At 39.9% G+C, this 23,813-nt stretch overlaps 1 protein-coding gene across 1 annotated transcript; it reads right to left on the bottom strand.

The window, feature by feature from the left end:
- Positions 1–985: 985 nt before the first annotated feature.
- Positions 986–21,836, bottom strand: F13B (coagulation factor XIII B chain). The gene is made up of 12 exons (XM_027565762.1): positions 21,728–21,836; positions 19,367–19,567; positions 17,031–17,216; positions 15,158–15,334; positions 14,617–14,793; positions 11,202–11,381; positions 10,928–11,113; positions 9,849–10,031; positions 5,836–6,036; positions 4,812–4,994; positions 2,343–2,556; positions 986–1,201 (listed from the first exon to the last, which is right to left on the bottom strand). Exons 1-12 carry the CDS (start codon positions 21,789–21,791, stop codon positions 1,168–1,170), a joined length of 1,986 nt encoding a protein of 661 aa, XP_027421563.1. The 5' UTR covers positions 21,792–21,836; the 3' UTR covers positions 986–1,167.
- Positions 21,837–23,813: the final 1,977 nt, after the last annotated feature.

Genomic DNA, 23,813 nt, shown 5'->3' with positions numbered 1-23,813 from the left:
GAATTAATTGGAAAGGATTAATACTTTCCTATTGATATTGTTGAGAAGGTCCCCTGGAGAAGGAAATAATAACCCACTCCAGTATTCTTGCCTGGAAAATCCCATGGACAGAGGAGCCTGGCAGCCAACAGTCCACGGGGTCACAAAAGAGTCGGACACAACTTAGTGACTTAACAACCACAACAACAAACCAGGTGTGTTTTAGAACTATCCTTCCTCGAGGCCATATTCATTATTTCCATTCATCTCCAAGAGTAGTTTTTCAGAGTGGATCTTATAAAATTGAAATTTGACTGAAATATATATGGTTCAACATCAAATGAATCTGTGTTTAGTCCACAAAGTTAAGTCCAACCACAGCTTCATTCCTTCATACTGAAAAGTGACCATGTGGTGTTTCAGGACTCCAATAGATCCTAGTGTTACTGACACAGTGTCTTTTGGTGTGTGACCTGCCTATCTTGTAGGTCTCATTGACCTCAGGTTTTCTAATCTGCAAGATTCCAATAATGACCTGATCTAGAAAATAACTAAAAGTGTGTAATATAAAAATAGCAAGTGTTCTTTTCGTAACTGTGTTCTGTGGGCAACATCTGAACAGGTGGATGGTTCACTAACTCACAATTTGATTACTAACCTTGTTGTTAATAATACAGTTAATTTTAAAAGTTCTTTATCCTTCGAAAGTCTGAAGGGTAGTCTCATCTGCATTTGATAACGTAAATCCTCTAACATAATGTATAGTTTCTCAGCTCTAGTGAGGTTGGTTCTTTTGTACTGACATAAATATTGAACTAAAAGTTACAGAAAACACTAATATTAACAAAGATTACAAAGACAAATGTGAATTCCTGAACATATATTGAGGATAGTATAGCCCAGTGAATGGGCTTTAGGAACCAGAAATATTTTGATGTGTAGATCGATTTTTTAACAGATGGAAGACATTCAGCAAAGATGAAGTCACACGGCAAGTCAACCAAACTAGAAATAAAACAATATATCTGGCTTTTATTTATAGAAAATATCCTGGGTAAACAGTTTAGAGTCAAATCTTCATGCAAGTAAAAACTTAGAGGTTTTTATCCAACAGTTTTCTTCTAACAATTATGCTTTATAGAACACTTTATAGTGTGTCAAATGCTGTTCATCTTATGCCATTCATTTTTATGTCCTTAAGGGTTCTTGATAAGACAACATCCTTGATAAGAATGAAAAAAGAGAAAAAGGGGAAGGAGTTGAAATAAGCATCATTTCTGGTCAAGTATTTATTACAATCTTAACCATTCACTATTTCATACAATTGGTCCTTGTTTTAATGAGATACTGATAAAAGCAAGTAACCATCCTTGATAAATTATACCACCAATTTCTTTTTAAATACTCAATGTCATTAACTACACTAACACCATTTTCTGCAATTTTTCCAAGTTGCATATTCTTTTTTGTCTTAGAAATGGGAAATGCAAGATGTAATGAAATATTTAACTAGCACATAAATTTTTCAACTCTGATTTTCACTGCAATAAAAAATAAAAAAAAGTTTTACACCTATGTGTCTTGTGAATGCTTCTTATGTAGTTCATATAGCTCATTATAATCACTAGAAGAGTACCACATGTACTTGGCCATTAAGTAATTTTAAAATATTCTTAGTTATAGAGTATAATTCCCATTTTACAATGTATCTTCAAAGGGGGCAATATTTTGACCTGATAAAATTAATTCTATTATTTTATTGCATTATTTTAACATTTTTTTCTGAAAAAAAAAAAAAGAATGGGATTGTTTTCCATTGATCAAGTAGTAGAAAATATATTTTAAAATTGCTATGTAACAGCACTTCAGAAAAAACTTCCAAATTCTTATATAGAAATGTATTCCTGAAAATAAATGCCACAGACTCATCATTGTTATTAACATGCTTTCCCTCAGGAGAAAGTTCATCCGGCTGTGCTTCCCATCACTGTTGCTTATACATGCACTTCTATGGAAAATGGTAGAAAATGTGATTTCTCTTATTTCAGAACATATAGGTTAATTTTTCCACATTTAGATGTGACTCATATAAATTGATATATTTATCCAATTGCCAAAGAGTCACAAGTACCAAATCGCAAATGGGACTTTGATCTTAGACCACCCAGAAAGCTTGTTGAATTAGTTAATGCTTCTTGAAGTTTGCTTGCTTTAAAAAAATATAAACATTTTCCCCCTCTAAATGACCATAAAGTAGGAGTGTTGCAGAACCTAATATGTCTGAAATTTATAGCATAATGAATCTCATGAATAACAATCTGAATAGAAAAAAAAAATAGTTGGAAGCACAAACTCCTTCTTACCTTTCTCTTTGAACACATCTTGGGTAATTTAATTGTCCTCTGTCACACTGCACTCGGGATTCAGATACAGGATCCGGAAACCCAGCTATGTAAGTATCTCCCTTACAAAGAAATTCAACATACTCGCCATGGAAAATATATGGTCTATTGTCAAAATTCCATTTCAGAAGTAAATTGTTATTTTCCATTGTATCAAAAGATAATGTGCAAGGCTCTGAAAAAAAAAACAAAAACTATCTTGATGCCTTTCAGTATTAGCCATTGTATTGTTTTCTCATAATGAGCTTAGAATCCCAGGCATTAGAGCAGTAAGTAAGTTAGTTGGAACTAATAATCAAGTTAGAAAATATGTTTAAAGCTCACAGAAAGCCGTCTGTTATTTATCTCTGTTGCCTTGAATTTGGAAAAAGGCTACATCCTACCAGTTACTGAGTTTTATGCCATTAAGGTTTTCAAAGACAGCAAAAAAAGATGTTTTTAGAAAATATTGATCAGTAGTAATAGTCATTGAAATAGTTTTTTTTTCCTTTTTCTTCTTCAGAAAATGCAAATAAAACATCCATGGGACAAACCAGTGATTGCTGGACAGATAGTATTTTATGGAAAGGTAGAAACAAGCTGGACTCCTGACACTGACTCAATCCAAGAAAGTGGAAGAGAGGAAATAATAAAGACAAAAATACAAATTAATTAAACAGCAACATATGAAGAAAGTATCAAAAAAATGAAGATATTGGCTCTTGAAAGGACTAATAAAATTTATAGAGCTGTAGCAAGATATGACAAGAAAGAGATACATCTTCATAGCAGTAATAACAGAAGACACATCACTAAAGCACTAAAAAGAGGGTAAAAGGATGTTATGAACATTATGTCAACACATTTGATAATTTAGGTATAGTGGACAAATACAAACCACTTCCTACTGAAACTGAGAGAAGAGATAATAACCTGGTATTTATTAAATAAACTGAAGCTGTCATTGAAATCTTTCCTCAAAGAAATCCTCAAGGCTCAGGTGATATCTCTGATAAATTCTTAAAATTATTAGGAAAGAAACAGTATCACTCAGACAAAATCCAGAGAATTGATGAGGGAATACTTTTCAGCTTGTATGAGGTTAGCAGAAACTAACCCAAAACAAAAATAACAAACATAATCTCTCACATGACAAAGATACATTAATCATAAGTAGAATATTAGCAAATAAAATTCAGCAGTATATAAAAAGCATAATTCATCACAGTCATGTCAGATTTGTTACAGAAATGCAAACATGCTTTAACCTTCAAAAAGAAGCAATGTAATTCCAGGGGGGAAAGAGTAAAGATAATAACATATGATTATTTCTACAGATACAGCTAAAATTAAACACACCGAGGTTTTTCTAAACTCTTAACAAAATAGAAATAGGTGGTTTCTGTATCTTTGATTTTTATAAGTATTTGTAACGCTGTAGTTAAAGAAGAATACTGGAAGATTTACTTATAAGATTGGAATACAAGGATACACACCACTTCTTCTATTCAGCCTTGTACAAAAGTCCAAGACAGTGAAATAATAAGAGAATAAATAAAAGTCAGAAATAAACACAAATAAATTTTTCTTTTTATTTAAAAATATGTTATTTTACTCCTCCTGAGAATCTTGGGAAATACTGTCGCTTCCATAGGATGCCTTGCCAACGAGGCATGACCGTGTTTCACCTTTTAGATCGAGGAGGCCATTCCTATATTTGTTCCTGCTGTCCACATTTCCCTACGAGCACCAATAACACGATGCCCGCCGTTAGCCTGGTCACACATACCGCATGGCTTATACACCCTGTAGGTCCTGCTAACCCCGTACCTGATGCACGGTTTGTACTTAAAAAATCCGTGTTAGGAGGGCTGGACTCCCGTTATTGAAGATCTAGAGGATCACCTGGGCTTCTCAGGTGGCACTGGTGGTAGAGAATCTGCCTGCCAGTGCAAGAGACGCAAGAGACACAGGTTCGATTCCTGGGTCGGGAAGATCCCCTGGAGTAGAAAATGGCAACCTATCCTGGTTTTCTTGCCTGGACAATCTCATGGACAGGGGGGCCTGCAGGGCTACAGTCCATGGGCTGCAGAGAGTTGGACACAACTGAGCGAATAAGCACACACAATAACCAGATCTAGAGCAAAGAGTAGAAACCAGTAAATAAACAGGCACACTAATAAAATAAAACAAATGCAAACTTAAGTGTTATATTAGTGTTCAGTTCAGTCGCTCAGCTGTGTCCGACTCTTTGCGACCCCATGAACAGCAGCACGCCAGGCCTCCCTGTCCATCACCAACTGCCAAAGTCTACCCAAAACCATATCCATTGAGTTGGTGATGCCATCCAACCATCTCATCCTATATTGGTGTTATATCAACTCAAAGAGAAGAGAATGTGGAAAGTCTGGCTCAATTTGAACAAATAGAGACACATGTAGCACTACATACCCAAACATGAAGGTGGTGTAGTCCACACCCCCTCCAAGCAATAGGACTCCCTAGCCCCTTGGAGGAAATGGTGCTTGAAACATATGTATTCCACCGAAGAACCGTTTTCATAGGTGCTGAGTGTTGAACTCTTAATAACTCCGTTTTTAATAGCTGGGGGAGATGCACACATTCTTTTAGATTCTGCAAAAATAATTATTAAAGTCCACAATGAATTGCTACAGTAGGTGGCCAGTGCTTTCATAACTGCTATAGAAATAAAACAAGATATTTCATATTAAAGCATTTTTAAGACAACTCTCAAGTAATTTTTAAATATCAAAAGCATTTTCTGCCGTCACGTCATACATAAAATTTATGATTGCAATTAGAATCTCATAGCATTAAATACACATTTAAAACTAGCCAAGTATAACAATCATGATTTTACTTTTCCCCTTTCTGTCTTCCAAAAGTGAAACCGTGTAAGATCTGTCTTGAAGCCATGTTTCTGAATGCATTCTCTTCCTTTTTTCCTTATTAAAAGTGACAGTCCCCTGTCTAAGGAGTCCACAAATTCTCTCCCTCTACTTCAAGTTCTCTTCTGAGACAATGCTCTCTGGCTCACCCTGAGGTGAGCTTTACAAGCTTACTGGTTGCCCACAAGAAAGTGATCCATCCTCTGAAAGTCTGGTGACATTTTCAAAATCTCATGATTTCTCCTTTTATAAAATTGACTTATGAAGTTAAAAGATGTCCTCACGTCATCCTATTTAAGGGTATGTGCTGACTGGTAACTGATCAGCTCATTCCCAGTTTTATAGATTGGATGATGAGGGTGGTAGGTGTTATCCTCTGAACCATATTGATCACCTGTGATATTGGTCACCTAGGAAAATGTCAGGAAGCACTGTTTGTTTGCTTTCTTGGCTGCAGCATGCAGAACTTTCCTGGTCCAGGGATCGGAAACTGAGGCCCCTGCAGTGAAATGAACGGAGCCTTCACCTCTGGGCCATCAGGGAAGTCAGGAAGCACTGTTGTTTACCTTTTCTAACACACGAAGGATATTTCACTTCTCCTCTATCACACTGCACAGATAATTCAGAGGGTGGGGTTGATGGAGACAACTCATATCCCTGCTTACATACAAAATCAATTAAATCTCCATGTAAGATCTTTCCCTCATAATTCCACTTCAGCTCCACGTGATTTCTGCGCATGTCACCCACGTTAACAGTACACGGCTCTGTAAAACAAAGACTGTTTTAAATTCTTTTCTCATCTTACAAGTATGAGAATGATACATTTTTACAATAAAATTATGACAGGCATCAAAAGCAGTATTTTATATTTACCACTTTGTATTATTAAAGCTCTTCACATAGACAATAAAATATATATTACATTACTATCAAGTTAATTTATATATTTCATATAACCTCTGACATTCTAGGAATCAGCAAACTAAAATGGACTGGAATGGGTGAATTTAACTCAGATGACCCTTATATCTACTACTGTGGGCAGGAATCCCTTAGAAGAAATGGAGTAGCCATTATGGTCAACAAAAGAGTCCGAAATGCAATACTTGGATGCAATCTCAAAAACGACAGAATGATCTCTGTTCATTTCCAAGGCAAACCATTCAATATCACGGTAATCCAAGCCTATGCCCCAACCAGTAACACTGAAGAAGCTGAGGTTGAATGGTTCTCTGAAGATCTACAAGACCTTGTAGAACTAACACCCAAAAAAGTTGTCCATTTCATTATAGGGGACTGGAATGCAAAAGGAGGAAGTCAAGAAACACTTGGGGTAACAGGCAAATTTGGCCTTGGAGTACAGAATGAAGCAGGGCAAAGGCTAATAGAGTTTTGCCAAGAGAACGCACTGGTCATAACAAACACTCTCTTCCAACAACACAAGAGAAGACTCTACACATGGACATCACCAGATGGTCAACAGCAAAATCAGATTGATTATATTCTTTGCAGCCAAAGATGGAGAAGCTCTATACAGTCAGCAAAAACAAGACCAGGAGCTGACTGTGGCTCAGATCATGAACTCATTATTGCCTAAATTGAAGAAAGTGGGGAAAACCACTAGATTATTTAGGTATGACCTAAATCAAATCCCTTATGATTATACAGTGGAAGCGAGGAATAGATTTAAGGGACTAGATCTGATAGACAGAGTGCCTGATGAACTATAGACGGAGCTTCGTGACATTGTACAGGAGACAGGGATCAAGACCATCCCCATGGAAAAAAAATGCAAAAAAGCAAAATGGCTGTCTGAGGAGGCCTTACAAATAGCTGTGAAAAAAAGATAAGTGAAAAGCAAAGGAGAAATGGAAAGATATAAGCATCTGAATGCAGAGTTCCAAAGACTAGCAAGGAGAGATAAGAAAGCCTTCCTCAGCAATCAATGCAAAGAAATAGAGGAAAACAACAGAATGGGGAGGACTAGAGATCTCGTCAAGAAAATTAGAGATACCGAGGGAACATTTCATGCAAAGATGGGCTCGATAAAGGACAGAAATGGTATGGACCTAACAGAAGCAAGCAGAAGATATTAAGAAGAAGTGGCAAGAATACACAGAAGAACTGTACAAATAAGATATTCATGATCCAGATAATCACGATGGTGTGATCACTGACCTAGAGCCAGACATCCTGGAATGTGAAGTCAAGTGGGCCTTAGGAAGCATCACTACAAATAAAGCCAGTGGAGGTGATGGAATTCCAGTTGAGCTATTTCAAGTACTGGAAGATGATGCTGTGAAAGTGCTGCACTCAATATGCCAGCAAATTTGGAAAACTCAGCAGTGGCCACAGGACTGGAAAAGGGCAGTTTTCATCCCAATCGCAAAGAAAGGCAATGCCAAAGAATGCTCAAACTACCGCACAATTGCACTCATCTCACACGCTAGGAAAGTAATGCCCAAAATTCTCCAAGCCAGGCTTCAGCAATACGTGAACCGTGAACTTCCGGATGTTCAAGCTGGTTTTAGAAAAGGCAGAGGAACCAGAGATCAAATTGCCAACATCCGCTGGATCATGGAAAAAGCAAGAGAGTTCCAGAAAAACATCTATTTCTGCTTTATTGACTACGCCAAAGCCTTTGACTGTGTGGATCACAATAAACTGTGGAAAATTCTGAAAGAGATGGGAATACCAGACCACCTGACCTGCCTCTTGAGAAACCTGTATGCAGGTTAGGAAGCAACAGTTAGAACTGGACATGGAACAACAGACTGGTTCCAAATTGGGAAAGGAGTTCGTCAAGGCTGTATATTGTCACCCTGCTTATTTAACTTCTATGCAGAGTACATCATGAGAAACGCTGGGCTGGAAGAAGCACAAGCTGGAATCAAGATTGCTGGGAGAAATATCAATAACCTCAGATATGCAGATGACACCACTCTTATGGCAGAAAGTGAAGAGGAACTAAAAAGCCTCTTGATGAAAGTGAAAGAGGAGAGTGAAAAAATTGGCTTAAAGCTCAACATTCAGAAAATGAAGATCATGGCATCTGGTCCCATCACTTCATGGCAAATAGATGGGGAAACAGTGTCAGACTTTATTTTTTTGGGCTCCAAAATCACTGCAGATGGTGACTGCAGCCATGAAATTAAAAGACACTTACTCCTTAGAAGAAAAGTTATGACCAACCTAGGTAGCATATTCAAAAGCAGAGATATTACTTTGCCAACAAAGGTCCATCTAATCAAGGCTATGGTTTTTCCAATGGTCATGTATGGATGTGAGAGTTGGACTATAAAGAAAGTTGAGTGCCGAAGAATTGATGCTTTTGAACTGTGGTGTTGGAGAAGACTCTTGAGAGTCCCTTAGACTGCAAGGAGATCCAACCAGTCCATCCTAAAGGAGATCAGTCCTGGGTGTTCATTGGAAGGAATGATGCTAAAGCTGAAACTCCAGTACTTCGGTCACCTCATGCGAAGAATTGACTCATTGGAAAAGACCCTGATGCTGGGAGGGATTGGGGGCAGGAGGAGAAGGGGATGACAGAGGATGAGATGGCTGGATGGCATCACTGACTCAATGGACATGAGTTTGAGTGAACTCTGGGAGTTGGTGATTGACCGGGAGGCCTGGCATGCTGTGATTCATGGGGTCACAAAGAGTTGGACATGACTGAGCAACTAAACTGAACTGAACTGATACCATAAATTAAAACCACTTAATTTGAAACATTAAAAATATTGTTTAGGACCAGCAACCCTTAGATTCGTCATGATTTCCTTTCTATAAAATAAAAACCTTCAAACAGAAAATGTACTTATTGTGTTATATTTATGGGACACCTGTCACTTGATATTCATCAGCAAATAAAACAAAGCTCCTTGACTTCATGGAGATTGCCTTCCAACTGGGAGAAATGCAATACGGTAAACAATAAATATACTAAATATATGGATCTTGTTTGTCCATCTTTAAAAGACGTATATAAGTGAAGTAGAAGAATGAAGAGTGGAGGGGAGGGGCTGTCACAGAGCTGGAGGAAGGGAGGTTACGCTTCTAGGTAAGGTGGTTGGGACAGGCTTGTGTGTGCATGCGCACTAAGTCGCTTTAGTCGTGTCTGACTCTTCGCGATCCCATGGACTGTAGCCTGCCGAGCTCCTCTGTCCATGGGATTCTCCAGACAAGGATACTGGAGTGGGCTGCCATCTCCTCCTCCAGGGGATCTTCTCGATCCAGGGATTGAACCCACATCTCTTATGTCTCCTACACTGGCAGGGGGGTTCTTTACCTCTAGTGCCACCTGGGAAGCCCTGTGGCGACTATAGCTAACAATATTATTTGGTACACTTAAAAGATGCCAAGAGAGAATCTTAAATGCTCTCATCATGACAACAGCCCCCTAAATTACTCGAGGTGAAGGATATGTAAGCCAGCTTTGTCATGGTAATAATTTCATGGTGTGTTTGTGTATAGAATCATCACACAGTGCACCTTACATCTATACTATATATCAATTGCATCTCAATAAAGCAGGAGAAAAATCTGTTTTAATTCAATGTGTTCTCTATCTTACCTAAGCAAACAGGTGGTGATGACCATCTTCCTTGCTCACAATGAGATATTTTTGCTCCTCTCAATAAGTAATATTCATTGCATCTATATTCCACAGAGGATCCTGTTGGGTAGCTTGCCAATAATTCACCAATAATAGCCCCGTTTATTACATCAGGTGGAGGGTTACAATTCTCAGTATTTTCTAAGAAAAGAGGTTACTTTTAGATTAACATGAACTTATAATAACATAATGGCATAATATAGTTGCCCAGACAATAGTCCTTCAATATTTGTACTATGTAATTTAGGACAATTGATTACTGAATTCATCAGAAATTAGAGAAATATCATTCAGCTACATATTATTAAAATTTACTAAGCAAGACAATACAGCAAATGTTTTGCTGAAGAGCAAGTATGGGTCTTTTTTACTTTTCTGGCTTACAAAGGAATCATGCTATAGATATTCTTAAGATGTGTGGAAAGGTAAAGAGTGTTCTTTAACCTAAAGATTATGGTCGGTTCTAAAACTGTTGTTTGTCATTATCCTGCTTTATTTTTCCCTTCTCCTCCCTCTTCATCTCAGGTCTCAGTCAACCCATGGATGAAAAGTTCCATTTTTCTATTAGTAAGAGTCTTGCTCTTACTCTTCTAATTTCTCTAGCATCTTTAGCAGCTTTTTTCTGATGCAATAGTTATCCTTGGTAAATATGTGGAGGTCTCTCCAGGACCTGGCCAAGAAATAAGGATGACGGGAAGGGTGGCCTCCCGGAGTTGTAACCTGGTCATGTCCTTGAGTTAAATGAAAGGCCAGGTTTATGGCTCAGAGGGTGGGGGAGTCAGAATGGCCAGATGCAAAAATATTAGAATCAGGACATTCAAAAATTGTTTGCTTTCCTATTCTTTATACTGGATTAAAAATATGAATCTATAGACAGCTTCATATGCTTCAGAAAAATGGCAGAGTAGGTGCTGTATCTGTGCGTTTCAAACTCTTCTAAGCAACGGACTATTGCTATAAGCGTGTGGATTAAACAAAGAGAATGAAAAATTCTACATGCTAGGCTTAGCTCTGGATATGACACGCAGCACACGCACCGACACACTCAGGGGGAAGGGTCCATCTCCCACGGTTGCACGTTATTTCTCCTGGTCCACGGAGGTGATAGCCCCTCTCACACACGTAGGCCACCTTATCCCCGCTGTGATAAACCTCAGAGGACGGGGTTGTCGTGCCATGCTCCACCGACGGCGGGGCCTCACATGTCATCCTTTGCTTGTCCTCTGAAAGGAGACAGTTGAGAGAGAAGAGACCATTTAGCTCTACACGCAGGTTTCTCGTCAGGGAAAGCTTAGTCGAGGTGCTGCTAACCAACGCATCTGGGAGGCTCCGTCCATTTCCCATTTTCACAGCGTATCTCTTCTGCTCCCTGCATGGCGAAGTTAAGTGCACACTCTATACGAACTGTTTCTCCGTGCCGGTAGGTGGTTGAGTATGTTTGAAGGTTGGAGTTCAGAGGCAGAGGGAGAGGAGGACACCGATTTCTTCTTCCTTACGGAAAAACATCAGGATGTTTAGTCATATAGCCACCAGAAATAATAGTCAAGATCTCACAAGCACATTGGCTGTGCCAAGGACCCTAAGAAGTCTGGCAGGCAGACTGGGGTCACCCCTGGATCCCCACATCCTGACAGTCACTTCCTCGAGTCATGCCCTCCCCAGGAGCAGGAACTGGGTCTTGCTTCTAAGCGATGACCACAGCGGAGATGATGTGATGATGTGACTGTGTTTAACACAGCCACAAGGATGGAGGTGTGATCACGCACACACGCTCATGCAGCACAGTGTGGGAGGCCCTTGGTCCCGAGAGACTCTGTGCCCTACTGATCTGGAGGAGAAGCCGGCCTGTCTGTGAGCTTCCAAAGAGGGAGGAGGACCACAGGGCAGGGGCACAGGGCTGCCTCCAGGGGGCAGCCAGCAGGCACTAAGACCCTTGGCTCAGTAGCCGCCAAGCTCCGAAACCTGCCGCAAATCACAGAAAGCTTGAGTGCAAGGTTCTTCCCCTGTCCAGCCTCAGATAACACTGCGGCTTGCCTATTGCTTCATCAGACGTGGACACACAGCTATGGCTGACCCACACTTGTATGTGGTCTTAAGCTGTTACTCAGTCGCTTAATCATGTCTGACTCTTTGGGACTCCATGGACTGTAGCCCACCAGGCTCCTCTGTCCTTGGGAATTCCCAGGCAAGAATACTGGAGTGGGTTGCCATTTACATCTCCAGGGTTTAAGCTGTTAAGTTCATGCAATAGAACACAAAAAAAGAGCCAGAATTTTACGTTCATTATCTCCTTTAATCTTAAAGTAATTTTGTTAAGTAGGGACTATTTCATCTCCCATATTATAGACAGAAGAACTTAAACTTAAGAAGTAAGTAAATTATTAATAAGTGGTGGATCTTGGCATTCCTGAACCTGTGTCTATATGAATTAAAATCTCCTTCTCTTAACTGTTCTAAAATACTGACTATATTCATTTTCCATGACTGCTGGGAGAAATTACCACAATGGAGTGGCTTGACATACTACATGTGTAGTCTCTTACGGTTCTGGAAACCCAAGTCCAGAATCGGCTTTCCTGGGCTGGGATCTGGGTGTCGGGAGAGCGGCATTCTTCCAGGGGCTTTAGGGAAGAAACGGCTTGTCTGCCTCTTCAGCGCCTGGGGGCTGCCAGCTAGCCTTGGCTCCTGACTCCTTCCTTTTCCACTCCAACCTTTGCTTCCACTGTCACATCTCCTACTTGATCCTCTGTAGTCAAATCCCACTCTTCCTCTTATAGCGGTTGCAATTACATAAGCCCACGTGGATAATCCCAGATATTATCCCCATCTCAAGATCCCTAACTCCATGACATCTGCAAATTCCCCATTGTTCCATAAGGGGACATTCACAGGTTCCAGGGAATAGGATATGAGTATCTTTGGGGGATGGGAGGGGCAGGGAGGCGTTACTCAGATTACGACACTGCCCATCTTACATCTAAGACTATTTACTAGAAAAAAGTAACATGGACGTTGGCATCTGACCAGTTTTTGGTGCGGGTAGAGGAGTGTGGAATAAGTAATAAGTAGGTAGGCTTGCCATTTATTTTTTTTAATGTTATTTATTTCGGCTGCACTGGGTCTTGGCTGCAGTGGGCAGGATCTTTTCATTGCTGCGGCTCTCAGGCTCGTCCTTGGGGCACCTGAGCGTCTCTCTAACTGTGCTGTGTGGGCTTAGTTGCCTGAGAGCATGTGGGATCTTAGTTCTGAGATCAGGGGTTGAACCCACATCCCCTGCATTGGAAGGCAGATTCTTAACCACTGGATCACCAGGGAAGACCCTGCCATTAAGTTCAGAAATAATATGCTATAGGAAATGTGCCAACAATCTTTCTCTCTACTGTTAGACCAGGGCTGTTAGGCACCACTGCAAAATTTTAGAAAGAATGTTTTTAATAAAAGAAATTAAAATCATTGTTCAGTGCAACTAGAGAACACTGGCCGTTTGGAGCAATCCCACTACACAACCCCTGGTCACTCAGCTTTCATTCTTCCCAGCAACTGTTTCAAAGAGTCACTACTCTCTTCCAAGCTTTCCTTTCCTGCCTTTCTCCTGCCTGTTAGTAATGGCTGTATTTTCTACACTACAGAGAAAACAGAGACTATCAAGCCCTTTATATGTCCCCACCCCTCCCAATCCTCCAACCCCTTACCTATCTTTTAAGGCCCAGATCAGACATTATCCACCACCTCTGCACATGTGGTCCCACACCATCAGTCAGAACCTTCAGTGTTTGTTCGAACACCTTATACCTGACTTAATGATACCACTTTTCACACTGTATCAATTACTCTCTTGTATCTCTTTCTTCTGCTAGACCAGAACTTTCTTCATGGAACACTGCAGTGTGATTACATGACTATTGAATTGCTGTCTCCTAACAATGGCACCCCACTCCAGTACTCTTGCCTGGAAAATCCCATGGACAGAGGAGCCTGGTGGGCTGCAGTCCATGGGGTTGCTAGGAGTTGGACACGACTGAGGGACTTCACTTTCACTTTTCACTTTCATGCATTGGAGAAGGAAATGGCAACCCATTCCAGTATTCTTGCCTGGAGGATCCCAGGAATGGGGGAGCCTGGTGGGCTGCCATCTATGGGGTCGCACAGAGTCGGATACAACTGAAGCAACTTAGCAGCAGCAACAGGTAATCATCCCACCTGCCAGAACACAGCCAGTGATACAAATGAAACCATAGATGACCCATGTGAGGGCAGCTCTTACAGCATGACTTCAGTTTTTCTTTTTCACTCTTGGTAACTTTGTGCTGCTTTTTCTGCACTTTGTCCCACTATTTTGAAGTCTGTGTTTTCACATCAGGGAATATATGGCCCAGTAATAAGAAAGTACCTTTACAAGGCTGCCACCTGGCACAATGGATCTAGTTAATTCCCAATAAGAAAAAGGATTCATTACAATAAAAGATTTACAATTTATTACAGATTTTAACAATATATTTAAAAGCTATATCCACTCTACAGACTAACATAAAAATTAAGCATATTAATTATATACTCAGATTAAATGTATTAAAGATTGCTGAAAATAGCAGTAATTTAAAAGACAATATTTATTTTAAAAAATAGAAATTAGAAGAGTTCTTACATATCATTAGAGACATTTTTATAGAAATTAAAGCTGATTCAGATATAATATTTTATTTGTGAATGAAATTTTAAAAGTTACCTTCACAGACAGGAGATTCTGGGTACCAACCAAAGTTATAGCACTGAATTAAGTCAGAGCCACTTAGATAATAATTTTTATGACAGAAAAACTGAACTACATCGCCTTCTTCATAGGTTTGCTTTACAGGATGAAAATAACCATTTTCAATTACTCTTAAAGAAGAGCATTTTAATTCTAAAAATGAAAGAACAAATAAAAAACAAAGACGTGTTATTTTTCCTGCTAGAACAAAATCCACTTACTACTTACATGCCACATCTGAATTCGAATTCAGCAACTTTGCTATTATCCACAGCAAAGCTGGTCAATTTATACATTTATTAAATATCAATAAACTCATTTCAAGTATGTGAGCTAAAAGGATTCTTTCTTCTTTGAGAGCTTGAAATGAGGAAAGCCTACTGTCAACATCATTAAAATCAGAAGCAAAAAAAGCAAAATTATGGAAAAAGGAACATAATTAGCCTAACAACTTGCACCCATCTCTGGGAGGGACTTTTTCAGAGTGAAAGCAGCTGTCTTCAAAGGGAGAACATACTGGTACATTGTGGGGTGAGGGCCCATCCGTACGGGTGGCACTCCGCCTCCTCTGTGCTCTTCCCAGAAGCTGTGTGGTACCCAGAGGCACACTCGTATCGTACTCTGTCCTTCACTTTGAATGTTTTCTGTGTTGTGAAATAATTTCCATGATGCAATTCAGGAGCCAAACATGTTTCTAAAAAAAAAAATTAAAGTCATTTGTTTTATGGACTTCATCCCTGAATATAGAATATTAAAAGGAAATCTCAAAAAATTTTCAACTTTTATTTACTTTGAATCTTAACAAACATATGACAGAATCAACTCTCAGCAAAACTGAAAAATAATCAAAGTTTGTCTTTGTCTCTTCAGTTCCTTTTTTCATGCACTCTGTGTCCTAACCCTACTGGTCTTCCATCCTTCCAACTCTACTCTGGAGTATTTGGCCAAAGGCCACAATTCAACAGAAGGCTTGTGCATTAACAAGTTTTTGATGATGTCCCATCTGCAAGTTTGTATAATTTAAATAGCTAACACCACACTAACTACATGTATATATATAGAGAGATAGATAGATACATCAGTTCAGTTCAGTTCAGTTCAGTCGTTCAATTGTGCCCGACTCTTTGTGACCCCATGGACTGCAGCATCCCAGGCATCCCTGTCCATTACCAACTCCCAGAGGTTACTCAAAGTCATGTTCATTGAGTCGGTGATGCCATCCAACCATCTCATCCTCTGTCGTCCCCTTCTCCTCCTGCCTTCAATCTTTCCCAGCATCAGTATCATTTCAAAGGAGTCAGTTCTTCGCATTAGGTGGCCAAAGGATTAGAGTTTCAGCTTCAGCATCAGTCCTTCCAATGAATATTCAGGACTGATTTCCTTTAGAATGTACTGGTTGGATCTTCTTTCAGTCCAAGGGACTCTCAAGAGTCTTCTCCAACACCACAGTTCAAAAGCATCAATTCTTTGGCGCTCAGGTTTCTTATGGTCCAACTCTCACATCCATACATGACTACTGGAAAAACCGTAGTTTTGACTAGATGGACCTTTGTTGGCAAAGTGACGTCTCTGCTTTTTAATATGCTGTCTAGGTTGGTCATAGCTTTTCTTCCAAGGAACAAGTGTCTTTTAATTTCATGACTTGCAGTCACCATCTGCAGTGATTTTCGAGCCCAAAAAATAAAGTCAGCCACTGTTTCCACTGTTTCCCCATCTATTTGCCATGATGTGATGGGACCAGATGCCATGATCTTAGTTTTCTGAATGTTGAGCTTTAAGCCAACTTTTTCACTCTCCTCTTTCACTTTCATCAAGAGGCTTTTTAGTTCCTCTTCACTTTCTGCCATAAGGGTGGTGTCATCTGCATATCTGAGGTGATTGATATTTCTCCCGGCAATCTTGATTCCAGCTTATGCTTCATCCAGTCCAGCATTTCTCTCTTCATATATATATATATATATATATACACATATATATATATACACACACATGTATTCAAATGATTGCTTTCAGTTTATCTGATATTGGCTTTCAGAATAAAGTAATGTGCATTATTTCAAATTCTTGTCTAATGAAGGAAATCATTTATATATGTTTCAAAAAGCAGGTTCATTAAGGTTCTTTCCTTTTATCTTACATAAATTCTTTTTTTTTTACTAGCAGAAAGTAGGAATTCCTGGAGTCAGTGTGCTGTGGAAGATGGGGTCCCTTGGATGAAGGAAACACCCAACATTTGAAGGAAACAACATAATAACTTCCCACATTGGCAGATATACTGGAAAATAAACTGTATTTCAATAAAAATACTTGTCACTATAAGAAAGCACTAAACTGACTAAATTCCCAAGCTCTTGTCTTCAGGTTTTAGGAGATGATTCTTAAACACGTACCATGTTCTTTGCTACAGGTTGGCTGGGGAGACCACCCATCAGCAAGGCATTGAACCACTTCTTCATCCTGCCCTGCCATGGTTTTGTATCCTGATGTGCAACGATAGCGCATGTTCTCTTGTATTTTGTAAGATAATTTTGAATCAAAGATGTAACCATTCTTCAAGTCAGGCTTAGGGCACTTTTCTGTGGGGAGAAAAATATTTCTTTTCTAAACTGATGAAATTAAGCTTTATTTTTCAAAAAGTTGTAAAACTAACAATGCAAAAGTTTAATGTTATTCTTGGAGTTTTAAGGAGAAAAAAAATTCACCTTTTTTGTGAATGTTAAGGAATTCACAATTCCTTGATTTAATTTAATTTTGGAAGTATCTCTTTAAAACCTGATTCAGTTTGATACTGAAATTCTTGGTATGCACTGACTTTGATTTTCACAATCATCCCCACCCCTACCTCATCTACTTTAGAAAATATATCCAGAGATCTGCTTTTAATTATCATTAATGGGAAATAGAAGGATTTTCTTTTAGGTTTACTTCCTAATACTTTTGAGTCCACTGCATTTGATAATTTTTAACATCATGTAGCTAAAGCACATGTACCTACTCTATGAATCCTTATATAATCCTGCAGACAATTTATTGTGAAAATTGTGTTCATCTATTTTTTCAGCCTCTGATTGCCTACGAGCACAGTAAGACTCCTTAGTCAGTCTATGTAGACTGTGACTGAGTCTCGAAGTATCGAGTTCACAGAGCTAATTTTTAGTAAATACTTGGGACAGTGATACGTTGAATAGGACATTTATCTTAGCATTGAATGCAGTTCAATCAGTTTTTGAGCATGATTAATGGACCCTTATAATAAACCAATTCAGAAAGGTGAAAGAGATTTGTCCAAGGTTAGTATTGTTTAGGTATGTCATACTTTCTGTGTGGAAGCACTCTATACAGATTATCTCGCTGAAGTTGCGTGATTTCCATTTTATAGATGAGAAAGTCCGGCCCAGAATGTTTAAGCCACTTCCCAGTGGTAGAGCCGGATCCACCAGAGCAGTCTGGCTGCAGAGGGTGTGTCTCAACCCTGACCCTGCAGTACTGACCCTCTTCATCCTCTTCCAGCTCCTACTTCACTGCTCTCACAACATCTCATCTCAGATGTTTAATTTACTTGTATCCTCTAGTTATGAATGAGGTTCATTTATTGCAGTTAATCTATGATCTGTGTTAACACTAAAAAGTGTAATGCTTAAATTGGTGGTCTGTCCACAAGTCATGGAACGGATAATTATCCCACATGGGTATGTTTACTGGACATATCAACCACTATAAATAAACATCTAAATGAAACTGACTCAACCAAAGCCCCTTACTCTGCAAAACAGAGCTTGGGAACTGTGTCAACAGAGAGAGGTCACCTGACCCCCTGGAAACCAGCTGATAATCTCTGGTGTTTCTAGTGTAGCCTGACATGAAATATTGGGTTCTGCCAATCAGATTTCCTTTCCACGAATGTGAACTCAAAAATTCAGAAAAACAGATTGTTCAACGGATATTATGCAAGGAGAAGTCATACAAAGGAGAGGGGAGTCTTGCAAATGATAAAATACTAGAGTAACAACCTTATACTCCCTGAGGCCAGCATCAGATATTTTTCTGGCTCCCGCAAAATTCTCTGTATAAGTCCCTCATTCCTCAAAGTAACTAGATGGTGTGTCTGTTCCTTGCCATGTGATGATAACAATTTAAATAATTGCCCTTATTCTCTTCCTAGAGTATTATTAAGAACAGATAAGGGGGCTTCCCTGGTGGCCTAGCTGTAAAGAATTCAGCTGCCTGTGCAAGAGACATGGGTTTGATCCCTGATCTGGGAAGATCCCACACGCCGAGGAGCAACTAAGCCCATGAGCCACCACTTGAGCCTGTGGTCTAGAGCCCAGGAGCCTCAACAGCTGAGCCCACGTGCCACGACTACGGATGCCTGTGTGCCTAGAGCTCACGCTCTGAAACAAGGGAGGCCCCCTCGATAAGAATGCCACGCACCACAGCTACAGAGTAGCTCCTACTCACGGCAGCTAGAGAAAGCCCAGGCAGCAACGAAGACCCCGCACTGCCAAAAATAACACTGCTTTTAGAAAGATAAGGAAGACAACATGTTAATGAAAAACATGATTTATAGAATTTCAGAATATGCTTTCATTTTGTAAAAAAGACCGAGGGCCGATAATTTTGTCCTTACCTACCGAAAGGTTCAGACACCTGCCCTCTGGGGCCCCTAGTTTTACCAGCTAAGCTGTTTGTGAGTTATCACGTGAGAGCGGCCCCACCACTGACTTACTGAAGCACCGTGGTTCTGGAGACCAGCCTGCCGCCGTACACGTGGTCCGCGCCTCGCGTTTTCCAGTTGCAGTCGTATAACCAACCAAGCAGGAAAATGACAGATTTTGGTTTATGCTCATTGGAAAGTAATAGCTTTCAAAAATATAGTAATATTGGGCAATCCTCCCATTCTCCACACTAGGAAAACCACAGGGCTTCTCTGAAATGAGTAAAGAATAAGCTGCACACTGAAAAATGCATTTAAAACCATACAATGTGTGACCAAGTGACAATACATTTTAAAATTCAGTGTTTGCAGACACTTTAGCCAGTACTTACTTTCTATTACTTAACGTTTTAAGGTACTTTTGTGACAATACTTTTCAATCAGAATTAATCTGCTAGCAACCCCAACTCTCAATCATCAGAATTAGTCTGAGTAGGCCACTTCCTCAGAGAAGCTCCCCCTAACTCTGTCAAGCAGCATGTTCTAAGAGAAACAGAACACAGCTGACATTTCTTTGTGTGAAAGAAGATTATAACCACACAGTAATTACATAATTAGCTAGAATATTGCAATGTCTCACGGTACTGCTAATAGACAATTATATCAGCTGTTTTTTCCCTAATGAGACAGAAAAATAAAAGGAAACTATTCATATAAATTATCTTATTGTAGAATTAAATGCATCAAATCAGATGAATTCTATTTCATACTTTTAATTGCAAAACCTCTTTTGGCAGAAAATTTGTAGTAAGCTATTCAATGGCACCCCACTCCAGTACTCTTGCCTGGAAAATCCCATGGACGGAGGAGCCTGGTAGGCTGCAGTCCATGGGGTCGCTAAGAGTCAGACACGACTGAGCAACTTCACTTTCCCTTTTCACTTTCATGCATTGGAGAAGGAAATGGCAACCCACTCCAGTGTTCTTGCCTGGAGAATCCCAGGGACGGGGGAGCCTGGTGGGCTGCCGTCTATGGGGTCGCACAGAGTCGGACATGACTGAAGCGACTTAGCAGCAGTAGCAGCATTCAACTAAAAGTGGTTATAGATAATCTGTAGGCTATTTTAGTCAACAAATTCCCTCTGGTGTTTTAAAAGAGCATTATGGCCGTGGTTTCCTACTCTGTTTATTCCTCTTGCTGGTACTCAGTGACCTGCCTGGTCTCTCATCCCTGCAGCTCGAGAACACCGTGAACCCCTCCTAAAGGGCCCACACTTGTGCACTGCCCGCCTCACTCACACTCACCTCACCACATGAGGCAGTGTGGGCAGGAAGATTTCTAACAGGGAGTCCACAGGTACCGTTTTCTGGACAGTCTCGATTAAGCCCTGCTGTCCTCCATGAGTATTCCTAAACTCCACTTTCATTCTCAGAAGTGTCCTGTTTATTCAATCGTATGGTCCTACTAATTATTTATACTACCTAATATATTCAATCAAGGGCTTCCCAGGTGATGCAGTGATTAAAAAAAAAAAAATCCACTTGCCAATGCAGCAGATGCAAGAGATGTGGGTTCAATCCCTGGGTCGGGAAGATCCCCTGAAGGAGGAAATGGCAACCCCCTCCAGTATCTTTCAACCAAAGAATAAATTAGGATAAAAATCAAGGCATCAAGAATCAAAAATCTTGCTGATGATTTGTGGTTTGTTCTTTTTCAAATTTCCCACATTAAGCTCTCACTGTAAGGATAGAGAATTAAAATTATACAAGCTTAGCAGTGTTAGGAATGGATTCTAGTCTAAAACTAGAATTAAGGTTAACTTAATTTCAAATGGGGAGAAGGCAATGGCACCCCACTCCAGTACTCTTGCCTGGAAAATCCCATGGATGGAGGAGCCTGGTAGGCTGCAGTCCATGAGATCGCTGAGAGTTGTACATGACTTAGCGACTTACTTTCACTTTTCTCTTCATGCATTGGAGAAGGAAATGGCAACCCACTCCAGAATTCTTGTCTAGAGAATCCCAGGGACGGGGGAGCCTGGTGGACTGCCATCTGTGGGGTCGCACAGAGTCGGACATGACTGAAGCGACTTAGCAGCAGCAGCAGCAACTTCAAATGGTGATACTTTTAGCCTAAAATATCCTTTAAGGTATTTATAGCCTGGTCTCTTATGCCCTCAAAACTAGAGATGCTAAAGGTTTTCTTTTTTTTTTTTGTCTTGTTTTGGATTTCTAAGTTATGTTAGTTTAGGAATAGTTTAGTAGTTTTTCCCAAAGCAAAAAGTTTGTCTAAATATTATTACAACTTATAAGAATCTTTTTTATAATATTGATACATAAAAATGAAAGACTATATTCAAATTTCAAGAGAAGTAATGTTAGAATTTCCATTTATAATTTTGAGAGAATAAAGAATGTTAAAAATTAGTTTTACCTTCTGCATGGAGTTCTCCTGAGATGATTAATGTGATAATCAAAGCCAAGCTTTTTGACCTCATCTTCTGTGGTGTGTTTTATAGAGGTTTTCACCATTCAAAAGTACTTAAGGACTCCTCATTAAGTACACAATACTTCTCATGGGAAAAAAGTTAATTATTTACAACATCTAAGTCCCTTTGTAACAACCTTTATAATTGATTTAAAATAGCTTAGGATAATACTAAAAATACCCAACCATGTTAATGGATAGTAGTTTTCATGCCACAGATCAATTAGAACATGATCACCAATAAGGGCAACAGTAAGAAAAGCAAAATAATTAACCCAGGCTGCTTAAAATGCAGGCTAAGTTTTCAACTTTAACTTCCCATTGTAAGTCCATGGAGTAAAGTTCACTGGTCGCCACTGATTTCTTCACCACCATTGATCAATTGATGGGTTGAACTTAGGTCTGTGAGTTAATGAATCCTTGATATGAAAATAGTGTGGACACGACTGAAGCGACTTAGCAGCAGCAGCAGAGCTGCTAAAGCGAAAAGTGGCCTTGTTTTGAGTGGTGATAGACTATTATTATTGCCTGCAAAGTCTCATGTTGAGAGAGTTTGTATCCTGTGGCAGGTGAGGAGACAAGCAGTGTGCTGAATTTTGAGAAGTGCTTTGAGAGTGCGGTGTATGCCAGGACTTCTTTAGTCTTGCGTTTGTAGTGTCAGCTCCAAATTGGCACTTGCCATTTGGTCCTTGGCATTTGCCCTCTACCTCCACGAGGATTAAATCCTGTGCTGCTGCAGGGGCTGACTTGCAACACCCCTGGGAGGGAGCTCAGGGTGGAGAGCAGACATGAGGCACTCTGTGCTCTGGAAAACTGGCAGAACATGTCGTCAGATAGATATTTTCAGGAGCTGATTTTATGAGCCCAAATAGTATAGCTCCTCATATCCAGGAGTACACTGAGATCCTGCATGATGACATCTACTCTTCGTGACTAGCAGAAACCTTCTGCAAAAAATACAGGCTTGATTGCATGTACTCTCCCTTCACCAAAAGTCACATATATACTCACCTTCCTTGCTACCTGCTCGAAGCAGCTTCTTGGAACTGTCTGAGATGCTGTCTCCTGGGCTCTAGTCCTCATTTTGCCCCAATAAAACTGAACTCACAACCCCCACATCGTGCGTTTTTTAAAGTCAGCAATAACAGTAAAAAAAAAAAAAAAAAAAAGATTCTCATGACTGCCCTCATGGAGTTTACATTCTAAAGGGCTTTAGTTTAAACTACAAAATAATACTGTGAGGTGGGAAGTCCTATTATTTCAATTTTGGAAATTTATTTAAAATACAATAGGAAAGTGCATGAACCATTTCTACACAGATCAACAGAGTCTCACTAGCTGAACATACCTGTGAACCTGCACCCAGAACAAGAGACGGGATGCACCACCTCTCTGATTCCCTCCCACCCCAGGTCACTGCCAAGGTCCACTCCCAGGATAAGCGCAATTTTGACTTCTAACAGCATAGGTCAGTTTGCCTGGTTTTATTTTGTGATGGATGTAGTGCATACGTGCTCAGTCATGTCTGACTCTTTGCAACTCCATGGACTGTAGCCTGCCAGGCCCATCTGTCCAGGGGATTTTCCAGGCAAGAATATTGGAAACGGGTTGCCATTTCCTGCTCCAGGGAATCTTCCCAACCCAAGGATCGCACCCTCAACTCTTGTGTCTCCTGTGTTGAGCAGGCAGATTCTTAATCAATTGCACCACCTGAGAAGCCCGGTTTTATCCTACATTTTGCAATCCCAGAGTATTTTTTTTTAATATCTGGCTTCTTTCATTTAACACTGTGCTTGTGAGATTCACCCTGGTCTGGGGCTATAGTGAATAACTCCTTCCCTGAGTAGTTTTCCACTTTGCTAATGTGACACGGATTACCTACCCATTCTACTCTTCCTGTACATCTAAGTGACTTCCAATTAAGGTATAAAGATGGCCTCTGCTTATTTTGATTATTTTTTAATTTGAACAGTTTCAAACATAACATTCCCCACTAGATTCTACCATCAACATTTTATTATACTTATAAAAT

This window comes from Bos indicus x Bos taurus, chromosome 16 (assembly GCF_003369695.1).
Source record: "Bos indicus x Bos taurus breed Angus x Brahman F1 hybrid chromosome 16, Bos_hybrid_MaternalHap_v2.0, whole genome shotgun sequence".
In the NCBI taxonomy this organism is placed as follows: Eukaryota; Metazoa; Chordata; class Mammalia; order Artiodactyla; family Bovidae; genus Bos; species Bos indicus x Bos taurus.
Note: the sequence above shows the minus strand (reverse complement) of the source record. Positions and strands in the feature narration are given on the sequence as shown.